The sequence below is a fragment of the Armigeres subalbatus genome, chromosome 3 (assembly GCF_024139115.2).
Source record: "Armigeres subalbatus isolate Guangzhou_Male chromosome 3, GZ_Asu_2, whole genome shotgun sequence".
NCBI classification, from domain to species: Eukaryota; Metazoa; Arthropoda; class Insecta; order Diptera; family Culicidae; genus Armigeres; species Armigeres subalbatus.
In genome coordinates this window covers 94375129-94392453 of record NC_085141.1, presented here as the reverse complement: position 1 = coordinate 94392453, position 17325 = coordinate 94375129, and the positions used below count along the sequence as shown (strand labels likewise).

Genomic DNA, 17325 nt, shown 5'->3' with positions numbered 1-17325 from the left:
ATATTGGTAGGTTTTACCCTTAAATTAGAAAAGCTTACCATCCTTTAATCATTTGTAGACTTCTCTCGAATGGCCTTTGAAACCTTGCGTTGCTTGCGTTGTGCTTTTCCAGGTTCAACCAACGGGCTTGGTGGTCATATAGCTACCGCTTTTCCCTTATACGCAGAAGGTCGTGGGTTGAATGCCAGGCTTGTTACGTTATCCTACATCGTATCTTTCCTTATACTAGCAATCACTAGAACTGGAAATGGAGCGCATACCCAGGGATTGAGCCCTATAGAGAAAGAACAAGACAAGTCTCTCACTTATCATTTCTGTATACATATACGATATATAGCATACCGCGTTGTTCGTTATCTATTGAGAGCGATTTCTGCAAACCCTGCCCATACCGTTTCCATCTTCTTCTATTATACCTATAGTTTGACTAGTTATAGCAGGTAACTTTTAAATTTCGAAATAAGCGAAAAAGCTCGTTTCAGCATCCAATTAGAATATACCACCGTTTCATTACTATCACATCGGCAAACCGTTAATCAATACGAACCTCTTCCATATAACCTAACCCCCAAATTCCAATAAAATTCCGCATGAACTTGTGGCGAGTGCAGAAGTTTTCTCGGCTTGCAGTGGGCTAGTGATTGCATCATCAATTCCTTCCCATCCCCGATGACCGTGAGAACGTGGCCAGCGCCGTTATCGACCATTATATCTACTAGAGCTTTCGGACTATGTACGATGAGGTTGGAGAGCAAATCCCATGCATCCATCCATTTGTTCCCTGTGCAATTGCGAGTAGCACCTCATGCTTTGTGCTTTTCCAGGTCCAACTGTGGGCAAACAATCATTGCAAGTTTTGGCAAGTAAGCGCCCGTTTTCGGAGCATTACTAGCAACTTCTATAAACAGCGTTTGTTGAGCCACGTGACAAATATCTTAGTCCAAGTCCTTTGTCGCTTCTCTCGTTGTTGGTGTATTCCATGATTTAAAACTCCTCTTGCGCCAAGTTACTGTTTCTGCACCTGGTCACCCGAGTCTGAACGGATCGGTTAAGGCGGCAAAGTTTTGTGTTTTGTTCCCAAACACTCTGTTCCGTTTGGTTCAAGCACCAGCACCGCCGGCTCCTTCCTCCAGCGAATGGACCTCGATCCCTCCTCCTGGAATCCTCCTAGAGCCGGGACACTATGGTCCAGAATACAGATTCACATGGAAAGATCCAAAACTATATTTTTTAGAAAAAAAAAGGATATTCTACAAAATTGTTCGGAATAATAAGGCCATCACTTAAAAAAATTAGAAAAAATTGTTTCTTATTTCACGAAGTACAGACATGTAATGTTCTACAAAGTGGTAACGCAGCTTATTTCAATAAGTTTTGCCAAAAAAAATGTTTTTATGTAGCTCTTAAGTTGGTTGATTTAGAGCAATTTTACCTATTTGGATTAGGGTGTCCCTCAAAAAACCGTATTTTCGATTTATTTTTTTGTTTTCGATTTTTTGGAAAAGTCGTCTTCGGGTAATTTTTAATGCTTAAAAAATGCAACTTTTGATGTATAAATATGCTCAATATCTTTTGCCGATCAAAAGTTATAATCGTTTTTCTGTAAAAAATACGTTTTTTTCAAAAGTTGATGTCTCTGATTGGGGCAGACCAAATAAATATGTTCACACGGCGCTTGAAAGAACAACTCATATTCTTTATTAAGTAGAAAAATTAAAGATATGTTACTTTTTAATCTCAATTTTTACCAATTTTAAAATGTCATGTTTTTTAAAATAAATTGATGTAGCTCGACAACGGAACGAGATACATACGATGTTCTTATATCAAATCATGCGCCTTGAAAAGCCCCAAAATCTACTTTTTTTTAGGGACACCCTAATCCAAGTAGGTAAAATTGCTCTAAATCAGCCAACTCAAGAGCTGCAGATTTTTATTTTTGCAAAATTAATTGAAATAAGCTGCGCTACAACTTTGTAGAACATTACTTTTTAGTATTCCTTGAAAATAAAAAAAAATCATTTTTTTTATTTGTGTTATGGGCCAACCTATTTTTGGTCTTACTGTTCCAAACAATTTTGTAGAACAAAACTTTTTTTCTAAAAAATATAGTTTCGGCGTAAGATCGGTGAATAAAAATGTCCCAGCGGAAGAATCTGCTCCGCCCTACACTCCGGGGCAACTGATGCTTATCTTCGGGCAGCTGGTCTTCACTCCTGGCATGTTCATCTTAGAAAATGGCTATTGTTTAGTGCACAACAATTTCACAAAACTGTGATTTGTTTTAAAAGCTATTAGTATAAAATAAGGTAGATCAAACGTACTTGAGTGCTAAGTCAATACAGCTACAGTTACTTCTATCTACTACCTGATGCCTTTTCGAGAAAAGTCGACTTTTGCTTCTTTGAAAAATGTCAAAGACATCTACTAATCTCGGAAAGTTGTATTTAGATAGACCAAAATTCTTGTTTTATAAAATGTGGGAAAATACTTATCCGTCCCGTCAGAATTTTTGTATCAATCTTCCTATAAAATATCTTTATATTCAAATCGATCAACAAAAAGATGTACGATGTACGATACGGAACAATTACCATTTTCAACACCACTCTCCCCTTCGCCACTTCTAGTAATGAACCCCTAGTTTTTTTATTATTCGTCATGAACTTTGTGAATAACCACCTTACACAAATTTCATCAATAATGAGAGCATTTCTCGAAAAAAAAACAATGACCTGTTACCTGTTAGTCTACTAAATATTTTTTCGATGAAAAGATTATTATTGAGAAACTTAACTATAGATTCCTGCTTTCAAAAAGTTTACTCCTAGTGCGCTGCATGTTTGCAGCAATGCACCAGAGTTTAACATGTCGATTCGAAAGTTTTAATGAAGCGCCTTCTGTTGACGATCCCGCAGAATCACATCAAATGGTTGCAGAGGAACTGAGAGAGAGATTTTTTTAGCAACATGTTTTAGCTATCACATTTAATTCATTTTGGGATAAGTATGGAGAAAAGCATTTAAAATGAAATTTTGTGATATTATTCATACGTAAATTACTTTACTCTTACATATAAATGTTAGTCTTAGTAACATCCACTTCCGTGCAAAACTGAAACCAATTATATTGTCGATTGAATCTGTTGCGAGCTTTATTCATTCTTGGTACGAAATCCTCATTTATTGGTTAGACTGTCTTCTCATGATACCCCTTGGTGGTTTCAATACGTATAGAAATGGTAAATACTTGGGTAAACATATCGTATAAAATATATAATATGTATAATAAGTATGAAGCAAGTAAGTATGAGAGTACCATCGCCTTCAGGGTGCAACTTATTCGTGGTACCCGTAGACCAAGCTTTATTCTATAACACTATAGACGACAAAAGGAACGAAAAAATTGTGGATGCGATGTTTGTGATCACAATAACACATTTTTTTTTCGTACGTACGTATTGTGTACGTAATGATGTCCATTTGAGCAATTCCAACTAACAAGATTTTTATATAATGGTGTAATGATGTTCCATGATGGTTCTCCAACTAACAAACAAGCTTCAGAATCCATGAATCACTCTTGGTCTTTTAGACCTCCAATATCTGAACTCATGTATGGGCGCCATAAATATTCCGGGAATGTTATGATTTGTATATACTGGTATATTGATGTTCCCTGGGGTTTCTACAACTGACACACACGCTCAGGATCCTATGATTCACTCTGTTGGCCTCGTAGACCTCCAATATCTGCACTCAAAAATCGTTTGAAGTACCGTAGATATTTTTGAAATGTTTCAATTTTCATAAACTGGTGTAATGATGTCTCATGGGGTTTTTACAACCAACACATAAGCTGAGTTGCCTTTGAATCACTCTGTTGGTCTTGTAGACCCCCAAGATCTGAATTCAAGAATGATTTGGAGTACCGTAGATACTCTGGGAATATTGTATTTTGTATATACTGGTGTAATGATGTTCCATGGGGCTTCTCCAACTAACACACAAGCTCGGAAATCAATGAATCACTCTGTTGGTCTTGAAGACCTCCAGTATCTGAACTCAAGAATGATTTGGATTACCCCAGGAACTCTGGGAATGCTGTGATTTGCATATTCTGGTGTAATGATGTCCCAAGGGGTTGCTCCAACTAACGTACAAGCTCAGGACCCTATGAATCACTCTGTTGATGTTGTAGAACTTCAAGATCTGAACTCAAGAAAGGTTTTGAGTACCGTAGCTGTTCTGGGAATGTGAATGTTTTTATATATTGACCTAATTACGTCCCATGGGGTTTTTACAACTAACACACAAGCTCAGGAACCTATCAATCACTCTGTTGGTCTTGTAGGCCTCAAGATCTGAACTCAAGAATTGTTTGGAGTACCGTAGATACTCTGGGAATATTGTATTTAGTATATACCGCTGTAATGATATTCCATGGAGCTTCTCCAACTAACATACAAGCTCGGGAGCCTATGAATTAGTCTGTTGATCTTGTAGACTTCCAAGATCTGAACTCAATAATAGTTTGGAGTACCGTTTATGTTTTGGTAACTCTGCGATTTGATAAAAAAAAATAGTTTAATTATGTCTCAAGTAGCAATGCCAACTTCAAATTAGGATTGAGGCCCCGTAAAACGCTTTGTTGTTTATGTAGATCATCAAGATCTGAACTCAAGGAAGGTTTGGAAGCCCTAGAAGATCTAAACAAAAATATTTTACACCATATTTCTACTTTTTCATGGTTTGCATACGTTTTTGAAGCAGAATGCCCAAAGTTTATGTTGAAATACGACGAAAAAAAATCCGTACTGAATCGGTTAAGGTGAGAGGCATTTTTCATCCATCACTTTTTTATATGGCTAAGGAAGATAAACAAAAATCGTGACTGTTAGATGAAAACCTTTTTTCTTTTCACCACTTCACCTCTCACTCACTTTTTGAGAGAATAATTAGAAAAATTCTGTGGTGCACTGCGGTGGGAGTCGATCCTTAACAATAATAGCCGTGGGATGCACTTATTCTAGAAACACCATCACGCTATCTGCATGTAGGCATTAGGTTACAGTGCCCAAACGTTCCGGATTATGCGGGACAGTCCCGGGTTCAGCCTACTTGCTTCGCATAGCTTGGCGGGCGGCAAACGTTCCGCATTCCATGAAGAATCTGTGAGGTCCAATCCAATCTATTGGAATTGAAATGTAAAGGAATCTGATCTGAACAGAAACAGATCTGAATAATTAAGGGAACTTGAGCCTTCTGAAGCTGAGGGTCTGGAGGGTCTACTGAAGTTATAGGATGAAAGTAATTTTGTGTACCTATCTAAACAATTTTCGCAATAGTCAAAACACAGTCAGTTTTTATTTCAGCAGCTCAGCAAAATAAAGAACAGACTTCGGTAAAAAGTACGTTTTTTGCTATTTTTCCATTAAACTATTTGCTGTAAGGTTAGAAGACTATTATTCTTCCATTTACTTCCACTATTCACATGAATATCCATTATGAATAGTGGAAGTAAATGGAAGAATAATAGTCTTTTAACCTTGTAGCATTTCCCCTAAGACGCTCTAAAATAATTAATCACTATTTGCTGTGTTTTAGCAATAAAACGTCACAATTCTCGGCAAAATACGTGTTTGCTGAAAGCTAGGACATGATGAGCTTTGACGAGGTGGTCGCCAGTATAACCAAATTAATTTGGAACAGAATCTCCCAAACAATATGTTTTAAAACTCGTTGTCTATCTTCCATCCTATCCATTATTCATGTAAGAGAAGAAAGATTTAAACACAAAAGCTTTCACTTGAAAAAAATAGTGAGATATAAAAAATGACAAAAAATAAAAATTACTTAAAAACAACAGTTATAAATCTTTACATACCTAGAAAAAAAAATGTATAAGCCTTTCGTTATGAAATATTAACTAATTTTATGCCAACAAACTCGAACGCAGACATTTACGTTTATGCCAAATATGAACTTTTAAAACCAGCAGCACGCCCAGACTAAAAACAATCTGCCCTATACGAAAAACGTGTCGCATCGGGACGATTGTGACTGAAAATCGATACAATTTTGAAGCATTGAGCAAGCATGGATCTATAGGATATAGAAAATGTGAGAAAATGATAGATTTCCATGATATACGGAAGCAAAAATATTTGAAGGTAATGTTTAGGTCATGACAATGATCTCAATCGAATAGATCAGAATCAGTCCCAGAATCTGAAAGAAATGATATATCAGAGAATATGGAGCGTTCTTGAATCTGCTTGAATCTGCAATCTGCAAAAATTTACTAAATCAAGAAAACTGAAAACATCACCATCTCCATTTCACTGTTTTCAAACAATGGTTGTTTAAACTGAATAAAGGGTGTACGGAATCAAATTGCATCACTTCCAAAAGTCGATAACATTTCGCCTCCTGGGCTGATTTTAACGAAATTTTGTGGAAGACGGCTTCAGCATGTGTTATTCACACTGCATGAATTTCATTATGAAATTTCCAGTAGTTTCGAAAATACAGCCGAAGGAACAGGATGTGTGCAAATAAATCTTGCGCATTCACCTCCATATTCCACATCTTATAAAAAGATGTTAGTAATCCAATTTTGTGCCTTTGACCCCAACATCACCAGAATTGCGGCCGATCGAAAGATACTGGTCTGGAATGAAAACACGAGCTTCGGAAGCCTCAGAAATTGATCATTATGGAACATAAAGTGTTTTGGTTTGTTTGGCCTTTCGCGTCAACATTTCGTATTGGTTTCTAACTCCAACGTCAACATTTTCGATCATCCGACTATTATAGTACGTTCAGATTATGAGCTATATCACTTGATATAGAGCATCTTGACATCAGTGTTTGTACATCTAGTTTTCACTGGAAATAATGCATATGGCATCTCATGTCAAGATTTGCCATATCAAGTGATATAGCTCATAATCTGAACGTACTATTAGGGGAAACTGGACACACGTGATCCCCGGGGACACATGATCCCCCCCTGTTTTCTCGAAAACTAATCACATTTTTATACCAGTGATATGTGCAAACGAATCCGCTAGATAGATTATTGAATCTGAGTAACATTTGATATTAGTTACTTTATGTATATGGGTTTTAGAGAGGTTTTATTATTTAAACATTCTCAATCCTTTTTTTCTTCAAAGGAGAAAAGTTTAATAACATTTAATATGTCCAACCAAAACTTACCAAATTTTTACTGGACAAAGTTTTATTATTGTAGAGTTGAATAAATTCATTCAATTAACTATTGCTTATTTTCCATTGAATACAAAAAACAAAACAAGATAAATACTCAACATGGACACACTTGATCCCCCACAGTTTGGACACACTTGATCCCGATATTGCATATATTAAGGCGTTTGTTGTATACCATCGCATATTATTGTATTGTATGTAAATAAATTGATCTGTTAAAATTCTTTTCTAGTTAAATAGTATAAATAATTTTATTTCTCTTTAATTTTGTCAATCAGACAATACACGCGCAATTTGAATTTCTCAATAGCCTTATTTCATTAACCAGAACAAAGTGTAGTTGAACATACTTAGTTTTGATTAGTTTTTTTTTATTTCTTTATTAAAGAGGCTTGCAGCCCTAGGCTGGCTCACCTCTGGAGAGGGAGTTGATTAGTTTTATTAAATGCATTTTAACATTATTTTCAATGAAAAAGAGTCTATATTAAGCTTTGAAAATACTCAACAAATCACAGGGCTTAAAATCAGTATTGTTCGATCTGGTATTATTTTTTTTTCCGTTTGAACTAGGAGAAGTTTGCTTACAATCACCATTTATTTGTAAATCTTCTTAAAGAATTTTTAATAATAGGCTCATTCAACATCTTTTGTTCAGTCGTTTAAGAGAAATCGCATTTGTATAATAATAACACGGACCCTCCTTAGCCGTGCGGTAAGACGCGTGGCTACAAAGCAAGACCATGCTGAGGGTGGCTGGGTTCGATTCCCGGTGCCGGTCTAGGAAATTTTCGGATTGAAAATTGTCTCGACTTCCCTGGGCATAAAAGTAGCATCGTGCTAGCCTCATGATATACGAATGCAAAAATGGTAACCTGGCTTAGAAACCTCGCAGTTAATAACTGTGGAAGTGCTTAATGAACACTAAGCTGTGAGGCGGCTCTGTCCCAGTGTGGGGATGTAATGCCAATAAGAAGAAGAAGATAATAATAACAAGCACTACAAAAATGATGATGCGTGATAGTACCATATTGATGTATGTAGTCATCATCCTGGTATGATCACGGTTGTGGTATTGGTAGTAGTCTGGCGAGCTCGATGTACCGTCGTCGGGGGGACAATGGGTCAAATAGGGGTGAGAATGGGTCACTGTTTCAGCTACTTAGAATGCTTGTAGAATAGATTGAATGCATCTGAGGGCAAGAAGACCAAAATATAAGAGACCTTTTTGAACAATTTTGCTCTACTACCTCTAGACTGCCGGTGAGAACGATGACCCATTCTCACCCCCAGACCCATTGTCACCCCCGATGGCGGTATCACAGTCTTTTTTTATTGGTCCCAAAACAGGTACTCAGGGATGGCCATGGCATTTGCAGTGTGGCCAATTTTCAGAGATTTAATAGAATAATTAGATTCTAAAATTACAAAGATATATTTATGTATCGATCAACCATTTTTGGTATCATAACTGTATCAATCACAAAGAGAGATCCTCTTGGAAACATCATGGTTGTCGTGATATGACCACTGTCTTTTAGTGGAGTGAATAGTTAGAAATAAGAGTGGAGTTAGTGGAGAAAATGGCCAATTTTGTTGCTATAGCAGACATTCTATCTGTCACTATTACTCTATTCGAGAACTAAAATACTTGCCTTGCTTGATACCCACAATATTTAATTTTCGCACGACTGATATTACGGCAGACTATGAAGAATTATTAGGATTTGAGGCTAGACCAATTTAACCTTTCATTAGACTTGGAAGAACCTAAACATGTTCAGCTTATAAAGGGATCAATTTCCCCCTATATGGGGATCAAGTCTCCCGCAAGTTTTGAAAATGCCAAATTTTCTATCTTTCGGCAAAATCGATTTTTTGGTAACTTTCATGAACAAATAATTGCTTCCAATGACGTTTTTGAATAGCTTATTAAATTCTTTATCAAGTCCATCAAGAAGCGTGAAAATCTGTGCATGTTACATCGAGAAATATCCTAAACAAAAAGTGGGGATCATGTGTGTCCAGTTTCCCCTACAGGTAAACTTTCCAAAAAACTTTCTGTTTTGTCGCTTTTTTAGTAAACAACCAAAATCAGAAAAATCAGAAAAGCGCTGAAATCCGATTTTGGACTTATATTTGTCAGATTTTGGGAGAGCCTCAATCTCATTGTTCAGGCCGGTTCACACTGCAGCACTTTTTGACGTAGGACTTACGTCTCTCTTTACTATACCGGGTGTCATTTCAAAATATTCAAATCGACCGCGTTACGCTATGTTGAAAGATTTTAAACGTTAATAGCGTTCGTCTCAGTGGACGAATTTCCGCGGTAAGCCCCTAAATCGACAGATTTCAAGTATGCCTTCCATGTCCATGCTTGATAAGACCCGAAAAACTTGTTTCAATAGGCATGAAACTGTTTTCAATGAAAAACATTGAGATCAAGGGAACCTATAAATATGGGTACCGCATAATTCTTGCATCATTCCATTACCACGTTCTGATTGGTGCAGACACCAGCGAATGAGCAGCCGCTGGGTCTGCCGAGAAGCCATAAAATAGCGGAACGCGATTTTTTCCTTTCATTCTGACCGGGACAAGCGAAGCAACCGCATCATCGATTGAACAGCACTCACACCTTTTAGCAGGGAATGAAGTCTGCACCGACCGCTTTTCTGGCTCGACACCATCGAAGCTATCATCATCAGCCGAAACCTAGCCAGTACATCATCAGTCCACCCTACAGACCCGACAAAGCAGCAATGCTGAGCAGATACCGGCAGCAGCAGCAGAGTCGAGCCGAGACCGGCCGGCATCGGTGCTGAGCGGAGACAGGCTGAAAAAAAAAGCCACATGATGCAGCATGTATGTCCAAAAAACAAACGGTTCTTCAGAGAGCCAATAATAGAGATCAATATCAATGCTTTCAATACCCTTCGGGACAGAAATTGTACTTGGGTGCCAAATCCAATATTCTAGAGATAAAATTTTATGCGTGATTTTCATAAATAGCGTCAAAACTAACAGTGGATAATTTTTCTGATTTAACCGCGAAGTGGGCGAAGGACTTCGCTTGACCATGCCTTTAAAGATTCATAAGATGTCCAAATCTTTCACATAATCTTATTTGGATAAAAAAAACACCGATAACAGCTCAAACATTAATAAACTCTCAATCGATTTTTCATCAAATGTTGGATTTTTTGGCATTGATAAAAAAATATGTAGATAAACATTGTTTGATACTGACCGCACACAAAGCGAACGTGACTGAATGATTGTCCCATGTTACCAATTCTAAATCTTATCACCCGAAATCCCATGTCCGAGTGTTTCCTTCCTTCTACAGGTCGGACTCGATTATCCGGAGTGTCGATTTTTTTTTCACTCCGGATAATCGAATCCTCCGGATAATCAAATCACCAGAAAAAAAATCAAATCTGCAATTAAATGACGAAAAACTTATGTTTTATTGTATTTGCAGTTTTGTAGTCAGAAATTATTTTGGAAAAATCTTGATTAAGCCGCCTAACGGTATCGGTGACTTTCTGGTGTATAATAGAAAATAGTACTTTTGCCATAACTTTTGATTCCATAGTCCGATTCATCAAATTTTAATATGAAATGATGAGGAAGGATTGCCATTCGAATCGAACTTGTTGGTAGAGAATAGGTGCCAGAATAATAACTAGACTATCCACGCATTTTTTGTAGAAAAAATAGTATTTTGGCCATTATTTCTGAACCCAAAGTTTGATCTAGACAATTTTCACCAGAAAGCTATGAAAGTTTTGAGTCAATTGTCCAAACTATCCATTTTTCAATAGGAAGCAATGTAAAGGCTCCCCCAGACCTGAGTGATTTAGTCCGGCTAAAACTAGTCGCCGCGATTTTATCGTTGGGTCGCTGTAGGCAATGTTCCAGTTACTCTTCCACTAAAACGGCGACAGAATCGCATTCGCCAAGCGTTAGAATCGCGTTGCGATTTTTCGGTCACGTTAGGGGGAACCTTAATAGGATTTTCCAATCAATGCAACCATTCGCAAACAAATTGGAGAAGGATAAGTACCAAAAAATGGTTTAGATTGTATGTACTCAAACACACAGACAGCGCCCCAATTGATGATCGGTATATAATACTATGGAACTCCGAGCCATCTAAAATATGTTTGTTTTTGGAGCCTTTCGGTACACTTCGTGTCCGAGGGAGACAAAAAAGGGTCTTTAGAATAAAAAAAATAGGCAATGATCCGCACATAAAATAACCATTTACAGGTCCTTGCAATCTCTGCTGGGTAACGTGTTTCCGTTTGTTGCTGAAGATTTTGCTGTGGAAATGTGCGATTTTTGAGTTACGAAACTAATGGATTATTCCTCAAAGGGTGATATTCTGCAAGATAAATTACCTTAGAAAAACTCCAATTGTAAGGACATTGGCGCTGATGGAGCATTTTGACTTATATTACACATGAACCTCAATGGCAATTGTACTAGAACGAAGCGTTTTATCACAACGTCAGTGGGAAATATTTCTCTGCCCTTTTTGCCTTTCTCGTATACTAAGTATACGGTAAAGGCTATATGATCGCTCCAAAAACAAACTTTTTATAGAAGGCCCGGAGACCCATAGTGTTATATACCAATCGACTCAGTTTGACGAATTGAGGTGATGTCTGTGTGTGTGTGTGTGTGTGTGTGTGTGTGTGTGTGTGTGTGTGTGTGTGTGTGTGTGTGTGTGTGTGTGTGTGTGTGTGTCTGCGCACAAAACGACGCAAAAATGTAACTCATTTTTCGGGCACTTATCCTCAAACGATTTGCTCGCAACAAATTGCATTCGCCGCAGAATCCTTTCCCCTTGTTTCCTATTGAAAATTGGCCAGGTGGGACTCTGGGGTTGGAAGTAATGGGCAAAATACAAATTTATACGCAAAAATCGCGTAAAAAATGTCACTCATTTTTCGGGCACTTATCCTCAACCGATTTGCTCGCAACAAATTGCATTCGACGCAGAATCCTTTCCCATTGTTTCCTATTGAAAATTGGCCAGGTCGGACTATGGGATCGAAAGTTATGGCCAAAATACAAATTCATACGTAAAATCGCGTAAAAATGTCACTCATTTTTCGGGCACTTATCCTCAACCGATTTGCTCGCAATAAATTGCATTCGACGCAAAATCCTTTCCCATTGTTTCCTATTGAAAATTGACCAAGTCTGACTATGGGATCGGAAGTTATGGCCAAACTACCTTTTTTTGCCTTTCTCGTATACTAAGTATACGTAAAGGCTATATGATCGCTCCAAAAACAAACTTTTTATAGAAGGCCCGGAGACCCATAGTGTTATATACCGATCGACTCAGCTCGACGAATTGAGGTGATGTCTGTGTGTATGTGTGTGTGTGTGTGTATGTGTGTGTGTCTGTGCGCACCAACCCAAAAAAAAATGTCACTCATTTTTTAGGTACTTATCCTTAACCGATTTACTCGCAACAAGTTGCATTCGACGCAGGATACTCTACCATTGTTTCCTATTGAAAATTGGTCAGATCGGACTATGGGATCGGAAGCTATGGCCAAAATACCATTCTTTTATAGAAAAATTGATTAAAAATGTCACTCATTTTCAGGCATTTTCCTTAACCGATTTACTCGCAACAAGTTGTATTCGACGCAAAATCCTGTCCCATTGTTTCCTATTTGAAATTGGTCAGATCGGACTACGGGATCGGAGGTTATAGCCAAAATATTTTTTTTACGAAATAATCGCGTAAAAAAGTGTCACTCATTTTTTCGGGCACTTGCCCTCAACCGATTTACTTGCAACAAGTTGCATTCGCCGCAGAATACACTACCATTGTTTCCTATTGAAAACTGGCCAGATCGGACTATGGGATCAAGAGTAATGGCCAAAATACTATTTTTATAATGCACGAGAAAGGCACCATCACCGCTAGGTGGATTAATCAGGGTTTTTCGCATTTGTATCAGGTGATAAGCAATTCGTTTTCATGTCTTGTTAGTATAAAAAAGCCTTATGCTTTATATCCATCGTCGTTAATTATAAATTGAAAGCGAATTCTGAAATCCATGTTATGCACCCAAAAACATCTTTCTATGGTGGCGAGGTTACGTTTTCATCTGTCAAATGAGCGACTGTTTTGTCTCAAATGCAATAGCTTTATTGACAATCAATTAAGTAATTGCATGGAAGGAAAAGAGGAAACGAACTTCCACGGAAAAGTTCCTAAAGCGAGAAGTTTGTAGACATATTCTAAAGAAAATAATTGATTTATGGAAATAAAATTAAATATGTAGACCACCCCTATTTTAGTCCCTCGCTACGTTCATATTTCCTCAAATAATCCTATTTTGTAGGAATATAACAGTAATATAATCATTTGAATTCATAAAGTTGATATACAAGCATATAGTTAAATTTCAATATACAGAACAACCCCTTTTTCAACCCCCTCCCACAACCTAGATACGTCCCATTGTTAAAATAATCATATTGCATATTATAAAATTGAAAATAAAAATTTAGAAATTAAAAAAAATCGAAGGAAAAAAAATACTCCGGATAATCGAGTCTAAAATTCCGGATAATCGAACCCCGGATAATCGAGTCCCCGGATAATCGAGTCTCCGGATAATCGAGTCCGACCTGTACTACTAACAATGTTGTCTCAGAAAAGAACACGTAGGGACACGGCAGGTATTTCCGTCCATCGTCGTAGGGGCTAAAACCAACGAAAGCAACGTACATTTGCTAGAACTCCACTATAGCAGATCGTTTCTCCTGAGCTTACGATTTGGTATGTATGAGTTTTACAAAAAGCGTCTCTTTTATTGGTTTTCGAGACTATGACGAACAGACGAAAATACCTGCCGTGTCCCTACTTCCCACCTGAACTGCAATTCTAAGCTCGCTTGCCCGGCTTATTGGCCTGTATCTAGCGAAAAGTCCCGTTAGGAAATAGACGCCAGCAGCGAGCAACAAGCGTAAAAAGAAGAAGCCCTTCTCGAACGCGTTGATGATGATGACGCTTTAGCTGACAAAGAAGCGGGATACAAGACACTAGCTGATTGGCCCACCAATTGAGAAGAAGAAGAGAAGATTCAAAATAAGGTATAAAAGAAAAGTGCTTTTGCTCGCAGCGCATTCAGTCTTTGGTGTACTATCACTAGAAATTCGCGGTTATTTGAAAAGATCGTTTTCTTACTTTTTGCACTTAGCCGGAGCAAACAGCCTTTTTCAAGGCTCTAAGAGTTAAAAATAATGTTCTCCTTCAGTCGTTATCGCACGGATTAGAAGGCTCTTCAGTGAAAGGGCTGAGATACAGTCTACATCCCCTGCTGAGCCAACTTGTGGTTTATTTCAGGCAGTCCTTCATTGGGAAGGTTGCCACTGTCGAGGCTAATATTTCGTGACCGGACAGATACTTCCTGAATTTTTTTTTTGATGATTCTTGTTCAAGGTAGATTTGATTTCTGTGTCGGTTTGATGAGAAGATTTTGCCAAGGAATGGTATGCAACGCCGATTATGTATCCAATATAGTTGATGTGAGAAATTTGACATATTATGTATCTTAAAGGCATTGTCAAGTCAAGTCCTACGTCCACTTAGCGGTTATGTCACAGACATTACCCACTGTTCGTTTTTGATTTTTTGTTTTCGATTTTTGTAATAGTTAGAGGCGTCAAAAAATATGATTTCTTTGGTAAAGTTGACTTTTTTTTAAGTTAAACAATCGACTGAGACAATAAAATTAGTTATTTTTTTTAGTTGGAATGGATTGCATGATGAAAAATGTTAGTTAAGGGCATGTACAAAATCTTATGAGTTTATTTAAGTAAAAAGCTTAAACATTTGGATGTATTGAAGAATAATAGGATTATATTAGTTATACGTAGTCAAAGCTTACATATTGTATTTCAGTCCATGAAAATTTCATGACAATCGGTTGATAGACTAGTTGTTGGCGAGTAGTTCAAAGTGATGCAATTTGATTCCGTACACCCTTTACTTTCAAAAGACAACGGGAAACGGAAAATTCTCAGTAGACCAGCGAGGAATATTTCGCTTATCGCAGAGTTTCCACAACTAGATCACAAATCGAACAATCGCCTCTTAATCTATTACATACACAACTTAGTCAACTTAAATAAAAATAGAGCATACCAAAACGTAGAGATCTACAAGTTATTTTTACTTCACTGAACAATATTATTTAAATCAACAGATATGCATTACGTTTTATACTTGAACACTTTCAACGAAACATTGAAGATATTTTCAAGTGGAAAGCTAAATGCGTTTCAGTTATAGTACGTTCAGATTATGAGCTATATCACTTGAAATAGAGCATCTTGACATCAGTGTTTGTACATCTAGTTTTCACTGGAAATAATGTATATGGCATCTCATGTCAAGATTCGTTATATCAATTGATATAGCTCATAATCTGAACGTACTATCAAAGATACAGAATTGTATTACGTAGTGAGATTTAGTGAAGGAATTTATGAATATAAAATTTTGATTTCAGCGGCGCAGCCGAATTTTTGTATGAAATGAAAATTGGAATTATTAAAAACTCTTTCGAAATTCCGCGAAATTCCGTTTAATTTCGTTAGAAATATGATTTTCCTGTCGAAATTTTTGTAACTTAACGATACGGAACGAAATCAGATTCCGCCATACTCAAATTCCGCGGAATTTAGTTTCAAATGCTCTCAAACGATTTTTTTTACGAAATACCGCATATGCTTAAGCTCTATAGCTTGACGTTTCAGGAGTGGCAATAATTCGGAGGCACTTATCTGGCGGGAATCGTCTATCAAGACCGGTGCTTTGTAACGTCATTCCCCCTGGCCGATATCAAGGCCAATCCAATCGTCGGCAAAGAACAACTTAAATGATTTTATAAGCTGGTGAACATCTGGTGCTGTCTAGTCAGGACTACGCTTTCCTTTAAACTATTACCGCTTCGTGGATTGAATTAACTAATTTGAAGTACCGGTCGGCTTTCACATAATTTCGGTCTATTTGTTACTATTCTTATGTGATTTTCAATTTTTATGATAACCGAGTTAGTTCTAGGTAAATTAGGTGGGTGCATTCTCTAAAATAAAGCGAGAGTTTGCACGTGGTAAGCATCTCAAATTGGAGTAGAATGGCACTTTCAATTGTTATTTCTTATAGCAATTTGAGTAGGGATCTCAAAGAGGCTGAGCTAGCAAAGGTTTGCATTCGACCTTTCATTCGGCTCAAAACCTCTTAACGTTGAATGGATTACTTCATTCTTCAGAAACGGTATCAAACAAATGCTCCTTCCGAAAAGAAAAACAATTTTTATTTACCGGACTGTCCAGAAATAGGATGGGACAACCGCTCATCCTTCCGTCACGAAAACCAATCTCGTCGCTTTTACCTTCCGGTCTGTTTGTTTGTCTACCACCTGGCACAAAAACCGATTATGCCAATGGAGTGGCAAAATTATTCAGCAATAATATTTGGAGATTTTTGTCGGGACTGATAGGACCGGGTTACGAAGCAAATGGACCAACACTTATTTTGTATGCATTGGACATTCCCGACAGCGAAATTTCAACCACGAAAATATGGCGAAACCGTTTGGTTTGTCACATATAAATTGATTGCTTACCATAACGCAATGAGTAACCAATCAAAACTGGGCTGTTCCGCGAAATGTTTGTTGTTTTCTTAATTTCCGAATGTTGCCAATGTAAATGGCCACGTGCTCATCAGATTGAGTGACAATATTATTCATCAATTATTTTTCTTTTTTCCAATTTCCCCACAGGTCAACGTATCACCACAATCCAGCTGGATGGTGTTCAGTACTTTGTAAGCCGGATGAATCCCTACTCGCCGGAATTGAACTACTTCCTAGCCTACCAGTACTGCCGGTCACTCGGTCTGCAGCTGGCCTCGTTTGAAACCAAGGAGAAGGTCGAATCCATGACGCAGTACCTGACGAATGCCGGTAAGTGGTATCATTTTTTATTTAGTTTAGTTATTTTGTTGGAACATAATTTAGTAAAAACAAATTGTAGTCGTTTTGTA

The 17325-nt window shown here is 37.5% G+C and overlaps 1 protein-coding gene across 4 annotated transcripts in view; it reads left to right on the top strand.

Moving 5' to 3' along the window:
• LOC134227016 (histone H3.v1-like) overlaps window positions 1-17325 on the top strand; it is a 110562-nt gene that overhangs the window by 63650 nt on the left and 29587 nt on the right. For all 4 annotated transcript variants that reach the window (XM_062708199.1, XM_062708200.1, XM_062708201.1 and 1 more), the window contains exon 3: window positions 17063-17245. In XM_062708199.1, coding sequence (XP_062564183.1) covers window positions 17063-17245 — 183 coding nt within the window. The remainder of the gene's footprint in view (window positions 1-17062; window positions 17246-17325) is intronic.